At 39.0% G+C, this 14,298-nt stretch overlaps 2 protein-coding genes across 3 annotated transcripts in view; one reads left to right on the top strand and one right to left on the bottom strand.

Annotated features, from left to right (window-relative positions):
* Positions 1-1,152, top strand: part of LRRTM3 (leucine rich repeat transmembrane neuronal 3) — a 92,703-nt gene extending 91,551 nt beyond the window's left edge. Inside the window, 1 exon segment of the mRNA XM_035137678.2 lies at positions 920-1,152. Within this exon segment, the coding sequence (XP_034993569.2) occupies positions 920-1,108 (189 nt within the window). The 3' untranslated portion in view covers positions 1,109-1,152.
* CTNNA3 (catenin alpha 3) overlaps positions 1-14,298 on the bottom strand; it is a 550,231-nt gene that overhangs the window by 399,755 nt on the left and 136,178 nt on the right. The gene's annotated exons all lie outside the window — the stretch shown is intronic.

The following is a 14,298-nucleotide window of genomic DNA, read 5'->3' as shown; positions in this document are numbered from 1 at the left end:
TAATATAATATATAAAAAGTTTTTTAATTGCTATAAGCCACTTTGAGTGGCGCATGGGCTCTAGAAGTCTTTATTAAATAGAATGGTAACTATGAATTGAGATGTGACAGGAGAGCTGTGATCAGACTCCTGCTGTTGTTCTTTTCTGATAAAGATTAATAGCAGCCACCAAGCGGGGGGGGGGGTGATGCAATGAGGACCATGGAATTTGGAAAGCGAAGTTAACCCTATCCCCTATCTAATTTTCCTAATGATCTGTCCCATCAGGCAAACAGCAATTAGAGTGGAGGGGATGATTACTATTATGAAAACAGTCCAGGGGAAAAACATTGGGGGGGGGATGGAATAAAATAATGTATGTAGGAATAAAAGAAAAAAAGTATTTCTGACTGTAACAATGGTAAAAATGTATTAATTTGAAAATTGTATTAAGTGGTTCATGGAGTGGTGAAACATTTGTGTAATTGATGTATTCAAACAATCTATTACAGATTAATGATGATGAAATATCATTAGCTGAAATAAATTAAGTCTGGCTAAACTACCATTGGTCTTTGTAGGAGATGACTACATTTATGAAAGAAATGTCCACATTTTACCATTGTGGGATATTTGTGGGATAATAGATTTAGAGACCAAGTAGTCTACAACGGAGTATCAAATCTATAATGAAATTAAAAATAGATGGGAAGGAGAGAGATGGCTTGGGTTTTTTTTCCTAGTTAAGAGTTCTTTTATTTGAAAAACAGATATTTAATAGATAGTACAGAATGTGGAGGGGAAACAGAAAACAATAAACCTTCTCCCCAGCATCACAATTCCAATCAAATCTCTCCCATCCCTTCTGTACCTGCTACATCTAGTTTAGTGCTCAACTGTCTCTTTACTAACTACTTTTCATATTTATTTCCACCTCTAGATACCTTTATCTATGAACGTGTCAACATTTCTTGCATATGACCAGCCTACAATAAGTTACTGTGGTGTACACCATGAACTTCTTGCTCATAAGCCCTATGAATCTAATGCACAGGAAGAAACAATGGAAACACACTTAGAGACCGATTTGGATCTGAGCACAATCACAACGGTAGCACGAAATCAGTGATACATTCAATGGCCTGAAATACAGCCAAGGGTTGCCACCATATTTTTTTTTCACATGAAGGATGAAATGAAGATTTCTTCAGTAATGGATTCCAAAATTCCTGTTCTGTTGAAATTTACACATTCAGATACAGATTGTTTGATGTCTACAATTTATAATTAGCTAAGTTGTGCAGTATTTTTTGACTTTAAAAACAGTACAATCCTTAAAATAAATCTTTTTTCAAAACTCATCCTACCTACCTGTAAAAAAAAACTGTACAGATCTAATGTATTTTTTCATATTGTAAAGTTTCAATATACTGAGATGTACTGGTATGTACAGGACCATGATTTAATTACATTTTACTTTGCAAATTTCAGTTTCTAAAATTTTAAATTAACAAAAGTTTTATCTTGTGTTATATTCAGAGTTTCTCAGTTTTGTAGAAACTGTTTTGTTACTGCTTTTGTGCCCAGAAAAAAAAAAACCTTCACTCTAAAATTCTGTGCTGTGCAAAATCTGCACAACTGACTGTGCAGGAAATTCTATCTATTTGTTCCAAAAATAATCCATTAACAAAATGGAGGGGTGGATTGTACAAGATTACAGAGACAATGTTTTTTTCCTATTAAAAAAAGAATCAAAGTTTTTTTTAAAACAGTTCTCAGAATTAACTGTTGCCTTGTATTGCAGCCTGGTTTGTAAAGCAATGAAATGTAATGATAAAGAGGGATATTTTATCAATGCATCTGTGAATGAATGACTCATTGTCCTATTCCTTCATGTAGTACTGCATCAAAAAACAGAAAAACACACCACAGAGAATATGTAAGAGCATTGAAGACAAAGGAAGTAACCACAGCAACAAAGTTACATTCAGTTAATGGCTGACCAGGATGCAGTTTTAGTTAGTTTCTAAGTAATTCAGATAAAGCAACTAGGTAGCCATGACAATTAGATGTATTTTAATTCTTCAAGTATTCAATCAGTACAAGCACCAGCAGTATGCTTTTACAGCTGTTTTGTCCTGAAAATTAGCCAATAAGTCAATTCCCTGGTTTTACAATTAAAAATATGCTTTGGGATGATAGTACAATGCATGTAAAAAGTTGTCTAAAGAGGCCTGAATGTTGGTTTTGGGAATGCCATTTGGACATAACAAATTACAACTGTGGAATAAAATGTAGAGACAAGTCACACATATCCTTTTTAGGATGGGGTTCAGTCATGTTGCCTTTTTAGGGGTTATCTCTGACTGAATGAAGAGGTAGTAAATTAATCCTCCAAACAATTGTCATGGGCACAGATCCTTATTTGGCACAGTCACAGAAATGGATTCTAAGGGCAGGTTCACACATTACCTAGCCTCCTACCCTTCCCACATGCATATTTGCACCTTTGTATGTACTCGGCAACATGCATATAACCTGAATGTTCCATGCACAGGCTCATTTGCATTTAGATTTGATTGACACCATCGGACACACACACAGCTGTGGCCAAGTGGGGAAGATAATATGAATTGGAACTACATATGGATGTGCCCTTTACAAGCAGAACCTGCACTATCTCATTGCCTAACAAGTGTGATAGGAGGCAGTTGCAGTTGGGTCCTCCTTTAAGCTAATGCAGGAACCAGCTCCCAGTTTGGATCTGTACTCATGATTGCCTACAGGTTACAGCTACTTTACCTCCATATTCAGTTAAAGGTGACAAAAATAAGTCAGACAAAAAGAAACCCCCCCCCCCAAACCATAATGAGATTATCTCCCTCTTCTCTATAATTACAGGTAACTTAATAAGGAAAGATATTGACCAAAAAGTATTGTATCACAGAACCAATTATAGAGAAAGACCTCTAAATAATATTTGAATATTTAAGGTGTCTAAAATCTAAATAAATGGATTCTAGTTGTTCATACTGAACCTACTGATTGCCACCCAATTTCCTCCTTTGAGGAGGAAATCTTCATAATTTAGCTTCAAAAATGCTAACACTACTGGACCATAGCAACAGAGGTTACTGTACAATTACTTTAAAAATATGGAAGGTTACATAAGTTAAAAGATTCATCCTCTGGGGTTCTGACTAGGGATAAGTATTCAGGATTACCTGGGTTTTCCAAAATGTTAGGGCAAAACGTTTCATACAGTAGTAACAAATATCTTCTTTTTATATATAAATAAAGAGAAATTATTTAACCACAAATCTATTTTTCTCAATACTTCTCCCAAATATTTTACAGTAACTTCATGAAAGAAAATTAAAAACTATGAAATCCACCATTTGTATAAAGCAACTACAACTATTATAATTAAAAAATTAATTACCTTCAGAATATTGTTAAAAAAGAAATATGGGAATACAAAATGTCAAAAAAGAGTACACTGTATTATTTATTTAGCATCCTAGATTTTGTAACATATTTTGCATAAATTATTTGCTATTCAAAATATTTTATTTGTCATTTTTAAAATTCATCCTAACTTTCATAAGCTTTTCAGTTTCTGGTTTCTTTATTATATTGGCATAATGATTCTTGGATTTCTGATCTTCATTTAATAATCTGGGCCAGAGCCATGAGGTTTGAAAATGGATTTAGCTACTTGCAGTGGGTAGTAAAAAGAGGTGGGGGAAAACTGTATTCACATGTACTGCATGAGAAAAAACATTTCTGGACCTTGACTACTTTAAGTATGTCGTTTAAGTATGGAATTAATTTATCTGTTTGTGATGGAAGTTTAGAGGAAATCTCCAGAATTGTGAGTCTGGTAAGAGAAAATACGGTACAAGTTCAGTAACAAACCAATATAATATTACGTTCTTTCCTCACTGTTGGCTCATGAAGACCACTTCATATGTTATTACAGCAGCATGGTCACTAGCTACTAAAAACAGAACTGTGTAGATGCCTTTCTATGACTATGAGGGGGGGTATGCTGGCACGGTTAAAACTGCTGCACCTATGTGTATCTATGCACTTCACATAAGGAAAGGCCTCCATGTTTAATATTACTGGTAGCTACCATGCTGAACCTCAAACAACTTATAAACTTCATATGGCTTCACACTTACACTTCAGATGTTTGTTAGGGCTGAATGGGTGCACAATATGATGGGGGAAGAGACAGAACTGTAATAGAAAGCTCCTCCACATTCCTAGATGTGATGATTAAAACATGTAGAGATCCCTATGCATAGACATAATGCTTTCCACACATGTTCCAAAGAGTTTGGAGAGGAATTTGCCTCTATACTGGTGTGCCCCACCCTGCAATATGTTAACTTGGCCCAACTACCGGTATAACATCTGAAAAGAGCTTAGGTGGCTTTTGGAAAGCCTCTTGCCTCTCAAGAGCACCAAACCATATGAGGACATGAAAAGGGGTTGGTTTGTAGAGCAATTATGTGAGGTATTCATCCAGCTTTACTGAGGCGAAAACAGGAGTGCCCATTTTCTCTTTCCACAAATAAGCCTTCTATTTCCTGTTAGCTAAATGAGAAACTTACCCTCTCCTATTCTTGAAGAAAGAATTATTACCTGTTTGTACCATGGCAGCAGAATAAGCATATACTGAATACATAATTTTTGCTGCCCCTCTTGCTGTTAGCATCAATCTGCTTGGGATACAATGGATGATCAAGCACCTGACAGGCCACAATATAAAGCTGGTGGGTGGGTGTCATTTGCTTGCTGGGACTAAGCTATGTAGATGCTTCAGCTGGCTTCCATAATGCTGGACACATTTCATATTTGAGCCCAGTAATTACCTTCAAATATCTAGTTGCGTTATTACTAGGGTGCCGCTTTCATTTTATCATGCAGTGTGCAATAATCAAATAATTGGGAACTCAGTTTATTAATGGAAATTTTCAGTAGCTGTTAAAATTAATGAAAACGTTAAAAACCATCAGCCTCTTCTCTTCTGGAAGGACGACTGATAGCTGTAGATACTACACCCACCTGCATGCTGTTCATTCTAATGTGATCACTGTTGATAGTTCATAAGCAATGAGCCAAGATTAGAAGGGCCTTCTGCACAATGGATCCTTTCAGGTTCCTTCTTCCAAAAATAGCAGAGAAAGCATGGGGAACCCCAGGATAAATGCAGATGTGTTTGTGCTCTGGATCCCAGTGTACATGGCTTGCAGTAATTAAATATTCAGGTAGGTAGCCATGTTGGTCTGACGCAGTCGAAATAAAAATAAATTGTCCAGTAGCACCTTATAGACCAACTAAGTTTGTTCTGGTATAAGCTTTTGTTTGCATGCACACTTCTTCAGATATTCTTCAGATATTAAATAATTACTAGAAGACAATAAATAAATCCATTTGTCCCAGCCATCAGGGTGTGTAGCTCTCAATTAAGGGAAGAATTCAATGTTGTCCTCTTCCAATGGTTCAGTCACCACAAGCATTTCAGCTTGCCTGGTGGAATGATTTCCTCTCTCTGCCTCCCCACATGCTGTTCTGGGTGCTCTCCCGACCCTCAAGAGCTTACGAGAGGGCATGGAGCACGAAGAGAAGTCACATTGCACTGGTGGAACCCACTGTGCTGTTTCCTGCTACTGCGCCTACTTAGCTGAATCCAGCCCTATGTCCTTAGTTTTAAAAGATGCACACAGAAAGCTGTATTACCCTGTGTCAGAACACTGGTCTATATCTAGCTCAGTTTTATCTACAGCTCTACAATGACAAGCAGCAGCTCTTCAGAGTTCTTACACTGAATCACAAGATCACACCGAAGGTGCAGAAGAACCCCAATCATATTTCCAAAAATATGCAGGGACTCAGCTACACAGCTGCAAATAAAACGCTTTAAGTGTGTTGTTAAGAGCATTATACGAATGTGACACTAGATAACGATGGTGAGCTATGGAAAATTCAATATATATTTTTCAAAACTTTTTTTAAAAAAGCATATTCACTACATTTTTTAATATGTGTCTAGATTCCACCCAGGCTGGGGTAGAAGACAGCCTGAGCATGCCAATAGACTATTTCCTCTATAGGTACAGAGTAAGCATTCCCAGCTTCTGCATTATGCGGGAGACTTTGGGTTCCAGAGCTCAGCATTAACTCCTGAAAGATTCTGGTAGCCTTAGCAAACCTGATTGAAATCAAGTACCAAAGTCAGCTTTTCTAGATATTAACAGTGGTCTGGTCACATAAACCTGAAGGATATGCTAATGTTTTTCTAAGTAAAGACAGGTAAAATCTACTCAATGTTTGACTGTATCCTTGTGGAACAAGAGCTACATTAGCTGGGATAAATGCTAGTAGAAGCTGGAATACTGTCAGTCTTTGGTTTTAGCTTAGTTTATTAATTTATATTCCACTTTTCTGTATAAAACACATCCAAGGCAGCTTACAATCAATCAATCAATCAATCAATCAATAAGGCAATAAGAAAACCAGCATCAATTATGAAAATGCACTAGAAGTGGGGGGGGGAAATCTTTAAATGTATTTCACAGGAGACACTGGTGCGAATCTTTTAAATATTCCGGTTCATATGTCCCTGCAACTAATTACATGGTTAGGAGCTGAATTCAAGTTCACTACAACACTGGGCTACAGGGAAACTGGGTTCTTCCTTAGAAAGAATGGCACTTTATGAAAAAATATATTCTTTTCATTTAATGTGGTTTTTTCTTCAGCTGCTGCTGTGCAAGAGAGAGAAAATAATGAAATAACATGTTTTCATTTGAGCTGTTAACATTAACTGAGTCTTGGACAACTGGCTTGTACTACCACCCAAGGTAACAATGTCCTGCATGCAAGCTATATGTTGTATAAACTGCTTATTTCATGTTCTTCTTAGCAAATCTTCACACTCACTAGAATGAGAATTGTGGAGGCTCACAAAGTGCCATTGGGTCCTCTGCATCTCTAAGCGATGAAGGTGCGAAGATGCCACAGTGATCTTGCATACAGCCAAGATTGAGAGGTGATGCTACAGCGAGTGGTGCTGTGTGCTGAGGTGCTCACAACAGCCATCAAGAGAATGTGCAACACTTGTTCAGAATGCACGAAAAGGTAAACAAGTAAGTTGCTTAAGGAAAAACACTTCTAAATAAGTTGTTGTTTAGTCGTTTAGTCGTGTCCGACTCTTCGTGACCCCATGGACCAGAACACGCCAGGCACTCCTGTCTTCCACTGCCTCCCGCAGTTTGGTCAAACTCATGTTCGTAGCTTCGAGAACACTGTCCAACCATCTCGTCCTCTGTCGTCCCCTTCTCCTAGTGCCCTCAATCTTTCCCAACATCAGGGTTTTTTCCAGGGAGTCTTCTCTTCTCATGAGGTGGCCAAAGTATTGGAGCCTCAGCTTCACGATCTGTCCTTCCAGTGAGCACTCAGGGCTGATTTTCTTCAGAATGGATAGGTTTGATCTTCTTGCCGTCCATGGGACTCTCAAGAGTCTCCTCCAGCACCATAATTCAAAAGCATCAATTCTTCGGTGATCAGCCTTCTTTATGGTCCAGCTCTCACTTCCATACATCACTACTGGGAAAACCATAGCTTTAACTATATGGACCTTTGTCGGCAAGGTGATGTCTCTGCTTTTTAAGATGCTGTGTAGGTTTGTCACTGCTTTTCTCCCGAGAAGCAGGCGTCTTTTAATTTCGTGACTTCTAAATAAGTAATTTGTTCAAATAAAAGAGGCCTTGCATATTAAAAGCATGTAAAGAAGGTGCAAAACATAAGCGATTTTTTTGCATTTCATTTTTCCACTTTTTAACTTTTAAAAAATAACATGGGGGAAAGGGACGTGGACATCTACTTTTTGATGAGATGCAATGTTGCAACTCTTTTCTCAGCATAGGAAAAACACTAAAAGTCTTCCATCATCACTACAAAACACCAGAGGCACAAAAGTTGAAGCAGAAATCATGCACACAAACCCCTTCTTTTCAGTACTTCTTGTATCAACAACAGTAGCTGTAAGAGGTTGCATAAGCAGAAAAGTCATTAGAAAGACAAATCCTTGGCCTCAAGTCTTAATGAATGGCTTGACACTTGGGAAGAACACTTCTTTCCCTCAAGAGTTTACATTATTATTAGGGGGGGCAAGAAAAGAAACATGCACACATAAGCAAAAAGGGATTTAAAAAAAACAAGGACTTTTAATGCTTCTCTTCATGAAATATATGGCCAACTTCCCACTACATGGGGAATGGCTATGAAAGAGAGTTAGACAAATTTCTGGAGAATTTTGAACATGTACTCTCTCAGAATATGCATTTCGATAATTTTGTTTTAGCCAAGAACTACAATGGGATATTTTCAAATTGCAAAAGTCAGTGGATAATTCAGTGATCTAATCCACACATTAGGCCAAGAGATGAAGCGCTAGTCTTCTTAACAGAGAAGTTTAGATTTCCCAATCAGCCCTGCACTTACCCACCTCAACAATGTTTTAACCCAAAGCAGCCTCAGGAGGATTCAAACTTGGACTGAAACATGTCCAAGGATGTAACCCTTGTACTGATGTCCAGTTAAAACCCATCCCTTCAAATGCAGCTTCCCTCCTGGGTAAAGGTAAAGGGACCCCTGACCATTAGGTCCAGTTGTGACCTCATCTCGCTCTATTGGCCGAGGGAACCGGTGTACAGCTTCTGGGTGATATGGCCAGCATGACAAAGCCGTTTCTGGCAAACCAGAGCAGCGCATGGAAATGCCGTTTACCTTCCCACCGGAGCGGTACCTATTTATCTACTTGTACTTTGAGGTGCTTTCGAACTGCTAGGTTGGCAGGAGCTGGGACCAAGCAATGGGAGCTCACCCCATCGCGGGGATTCGAACTGCTGACCTTCTGATTTGCAAGCCCTAGGCTCTGTGGTTTAACCCACAACGCCACCTGTGGGTATGGTGGGCTGTGGCAAAGGCGGATTTAGGGCAGCACAACCGGTTCAGTTGCACTGGATTCAGAGCCTCGAGGGCGCCACAACTATAATGTACAATGGAAGGAGAGACGCAGGGGGCACAGAAATTTGGTGTCGCACAGGGTGCCGCTGAAATTTGAAGCCCCAAGGTCCACCACTACGTGTGGTCTATTTATCTACTTGCACTTTGACATGCTTTCGAACTGCTAGGTTGGCAGGAGCTGGGGCCGAGCAACAGGAGCTCACCCCGTCGCAGGGATTTGAACCGCCGACTTTCTGATCGGCAAGCCCTAGGCTCTGTGGTTTAACCCACAGCGCCACCCGCATCCCTCCTGGGTAGAGGTGTCATATTTCAAACAGTGAAAATCTGGACAGAAAACTTGTTGAGCTCTTTTTTTTTATTGGCCATTTTTGAGCTATTTTTATGCCAACATGGGCATTTCATAAAACTAGTATCAAAGCAGTTTTCAACAAATGTGTGTGGGGTGTGTGTGACCACACAGAGATCTAAAGTTACAGATCATCAGCTATTAAAAAAAAATGATTTTCCTAATTGTCTGCATAAACCTGGCAGCATTATCTCTCCTCCACTTTGACTCTCCTCTACGAACAATACAGCCCAAATACTGATTCCCTTCCCCGATTCTTCTTTTTAAAAGTAAACATGCATTTAATATATCACATAGATAGGCCCAAGAAGTGAAGGAAAGAGATTGTGAACAGAGACCCCACTGGTTTCATCTCTTTAAGAACCCAGGAATAAAGTATGAACTGCGGTCTTCCAGAGCTCCCACAAATGTTTTACATCTATGCATGAAAGTATGGGATTATTTGAAATAATCAGTCTTAATAATGAAATGTTTTTACTGGGCTTCAATCAAAAGTAGTAAGTGAACACATTTATTCAACAAGGAACTAGAGTATCTGCAACACACTCATTATTTCTTCATTAATCAATGGGCATGTCTAGTTAACTTTCCATGCTCCTCTTCCCACTCAAAAAGCTTCTTTGAGTAATATATGCCATATTTCATCTGCATTTTGCTCAAACAGATTTCTACTCAATTCAAGTCATTTGAAAAAGACCACAGTGAGAATTTTTTATTTCATTGGAATCAGGTAGCAGAGAGTAGTGCTAAAAAGAGATATTTGTTATTAAAGTTCATACATACAGAATGGACTTTGGTAATCTTTCATAATATGGCACCTTGTGCTAGGCCAAAATTTGTCACGCCCAAATGGATCTTTGCAATTTTGCAGCCCCTCAGCTTGGCTCCCTGTGCAGAAAAACCACCCTAAATTTGGCACTGTCACATGTTGGGAGCAGATTCATATTGCCAGAACTTGCAATTGAGAATTTGCAGCTCCAAATAAATATTTTGCATCTGTAGGGTGCAAGCATCTGTAGGAATACTTGCAGGACATACATTCAGTCCATAGTTAAGGGACTTAAAATCAATAAAAGTGATGAGCTGAAACATGCTAAGCTCTGTGTTGGACTGTGACCATGGAAAAGCTCACTTTTTTGACTATTTTTCCTGGCACTAAGATGTTCTAACACTAGCCATCCACAGGGTCTCTCTTTAATCTTAAACCACATGTCACAGAGAGGAGATACCTGTTTTTTTCCTGAAAGGGTTCAGTCATGGATAATTCTTTTTAGCAACTCAGAGTTCATTTTACAGCAAGTATCTAACAGGATACATCCACCAATCCCATTGTGCAAACAATGGTTACGTTCATGGATTTTTCTAGGCATCTACAGTATGGAAAAGAGGGCAGACAGTGCAGTGAAAGAACAGTAGTCACCGTCTAACAATGAAGGTAAATGTATATGGTTGTTTTTGTTCCTACTTTTGTTCCAACTAGCTTTGACCTAAAACACACCACACACACACCCTTTGCAGATCTATTTTCAGTTAAATAATGAGCACTTATTTTGGTGATTCTTGAGAGGGCCCTGTGAACAGAAGAAGAGTGTTCACCTATCCAACCTTGCTGCTGGTGAAAACCCACTAATGGAGCACTGTAGCTATCCATAGCCACATTGTCCTCTTTTTCCAATGCCAACTGAGACGGAGAGAAATGTTTCCTGTCCTTAGTGAAAATCTGCCTTGTGATGTAAAATTGCCACAAAGCCAATTCAGAGGACTAATCTGATTGCCTTCAGTTTGAATGGGTGGCTGGGACAGCAGGTGGTACACGATCTGAGATTTGATGGCATCCCACTCCCTACCAATTAAAGAACAGGAAGGAAATGAAAATGACAATAATGATGCAGTTTTTATAGCAAGCAGCTGCTGAGAAGAACAGGTATGAAGAAAGCAAACTTTAAGGCACAATGAAAATACCCAATTAAGAACATTGAGCTCAGCCCTATGAAAATAGGCAATGAACCTGTTCTGGATGGGGTTGCACTCACTCTGAAGAAGCAAGTGCACAGTTTGGGGGTACTTTGTCACTACAGGCCCAATCATCCTCTGTGGCTACAAGTGCCTTTTAGCAGCTTTGTCTGGTTTGCCAGTTATGGCCATTCCTGGACAAGGATAGACTAACCACTGTGATCCATGTGATGTTAATCTTGAGGCTGGATTACTGCACTGCACTCTATGTGGGGCTGCCCTTGGGCCTTGTTTGGTTGTTCTTTTTCTTATTTTTTTATAATTTTCATTTATATGTATTGCAACACTTATTCAAACATAATTCTAACATTTCAAACTTTGACTCCCTTCTCCCTCTTTCTGTGGTTCATTTATTTTCATCCTTTCCTGCATACTCCAAATTATCTTAATTTATTTTTTATTCATCTATTGCCATATGTACCTCATATGTCTTTTTAAAACTGCAGACAATTAAGAAAACATCTTTACATAATAGCTGGTTTCTGATTTTCACATTTAATATGGTTTTTATTGTATGCTTTTACGTATGGCTATTGTAAATTATGAAGAGCAGTGTGTAAATATTTTAATAAAATACCTAACCCTGACCTAATATGAGACATGGACCCAACACCTCACATGTCAAGGACACTGAGGGGCAGGCAGGGTCCCCTGGAACCAATGCTGAGGATCCTCTTGAGAGGCCCTCCAAGTTGAGACCCACTAAAGAACCACTGGAGCTGTCAGAGGAGGTGTAGGAGAACATCCCTCCCCAACTTTCTCAAGAACGCTGATGTCAAAAGGTCCAAGTCTGGGCCAAAGAGCAACAACATCTACTGGCCCAGAAAGCAATCCCTGAAACTCCTTCACTACTAGCAGCTACAGTTAGAGTATGATCTAGGGAACCAGAGAACATAAGGTCTCCCTCTTGAGCCTTCTATTTGCTGGAAAGAATACAAGTCTCTGGCTCCTTGATCCTGATTCTTGTTTCCCTTGTTGTGTTGTACCTTGCCAGAACTCCCTGTGATGTTGACCTTGGACTGTTGCCTGACCCTGCTTCTGGATCACATTTTGGACCTGGACTGATTCTCCATGCTTGATCTTGGTTTCTCTGGAATGCACTGCACTTGCAACCCTGTCATTGTTGATGAATATTTTAGTAAAAGGCTTATGCCTCCTGAGACTGAGACCCTAGCTCCTGAGGGCCCCCTCTGGAGCATGAGAAATATGAAAACTGGATATACATTTCTCAGTCCCTGGGAATTACAGTGTATATGTTGTAGCAATCACAAACTCCAGTCTCTCTGGAGCCAATACATTTACTAATTTCTTATGTCAACCCAAATCATTAGGCTCAAATCATTAGGAAAATAGTTTATTTGCTGCAAAACAAATGTATTTGCTACAAAGCACTGCTGCATCTTTCTAAGTATATTGTTGAAATGATTTTTTGTTGAGTACTTCCAGCCAAAGAGGTGCATAAAATCTCCTATCCTCTACAGATCAATCCTTAAAACCATTTCTTGTTATTAAATTCCTCCCACAAAATATTTCCAAGTTTAAACTCACTATATAGTGTAGCAGAGAGTAACTAGGTCAGTGTCTATTTCCCCCTCTAACTAATTATAGAATCTGATTTATTTTAATTAGAAGGTTTCAGAATAAATCAACATTAACACCAGCAGAGTTCATCAAGATCAATGTTATTTTAATGAATATCAAAGGAATTAGTGTATTTCAGTGTTTTCCACTGGAACACTGAGAATTATCAAATAAACTGAAGGTACAGCAAATGCACCTGTGAAAATTCCACATGACACAGACCTTACCAGTCTACTAACCTCAATTTTGCACATAAATTACTTTTTAAGGGGTTTCTTTAAATGGTTAACTACAACATAGATTCTACTGAGTAGTGGGAAATGACCTGCAACACTGACTTCATTATAACTAAGTCCTTTTATCTCAAAGGTCTAATGTATTCATAATGATGAATATTTCCAAGTGCCACTAATTTTGATATTACATATGTAATGATAATCATCTACAAGTGAGCATTAATTAACACTACATTACCTTGCTGATGCATTACATCTTGATTAATACCGAAAGGTCTCCAGCTGAAAGACGGTCAAACTTCTAGTAGACAATAGTGGACAGCAGCTGCTTTTTGATACAAGGAACACCACATAGCCCACAGCAGGTGACTCTTGAGAGAAATATCCAGCACCAATGCATGCCCTCCAACATAGGGACATCCTAAGGAAACGTGGGACATTCTGGGATCAATCAGAAACTAGGACAGCTTCTGTAAATCCAGGACTGTCCCTGGAAAAAGGGGAAGATTGAGGGTCTGCCAGTGCAGTTGGAACCCTGGTCATTCCCTAAACACATTAAAATTTGGTCTAAATTATTTTAAAGTTTTGGTCTAAATGTTTTCCCTATTTCCATTGTCGAAATGTTGAAGGTTTGTAGTTATTCGACTCCTGAGCTGCCTGAAGGCAATCTTGTATAGGGAAGGTTTTTTAATGTTTAATGTTTTATTATGTTTGTATATATGTTGGAAGCTGCCCAGAGTGGCTGAGGCAACCCAATAAGATGTGTGGGGTATAAACAGTAAAATTATCATTATGGAATGGGTCGTCCCGATTTTCATTGGAGAAATCTTGGAGGGTATGGACAGGGGCAAGGGGAGATGTTCTGATAGTGAGGCCTACATGGACATATGGTGGGCCTGCTTGGCCATTCATGGGGCTTAGACTGATGTTTGCACATAAAAAGCCTGATGTCCAGTCCTACATGGTCAGCTAGTGGATCTCTCATCTGTGCAATCCCCAAATGCCATAAGCAATACTGATGACCAAACTGATGACTGAAAGGGCACCTGCTGTACTCCTACTGAAGGCAGGAAGCATGTTGTTGTTGTTTAGTCATTTAGT

Source organism: Zootoca vivipara, chromosome 5 (assembly GCF_963506605.1).
Source record: "Zootoca vivipara chromosome 5, rZooViv1.1, whole genome shotgun sequence".
Lineage (NCBI taxonomy): Eukaryota > Metazoa > Chordata > Lepidosauria > Squamata > Lacertidae > Zootoca > Zootoca vivipara.
The sequence above is the reverse complement of the archived record's forward strand: the minus strand, read 5'-3'. Positions and strand labels throughout refer to the sequence as shown.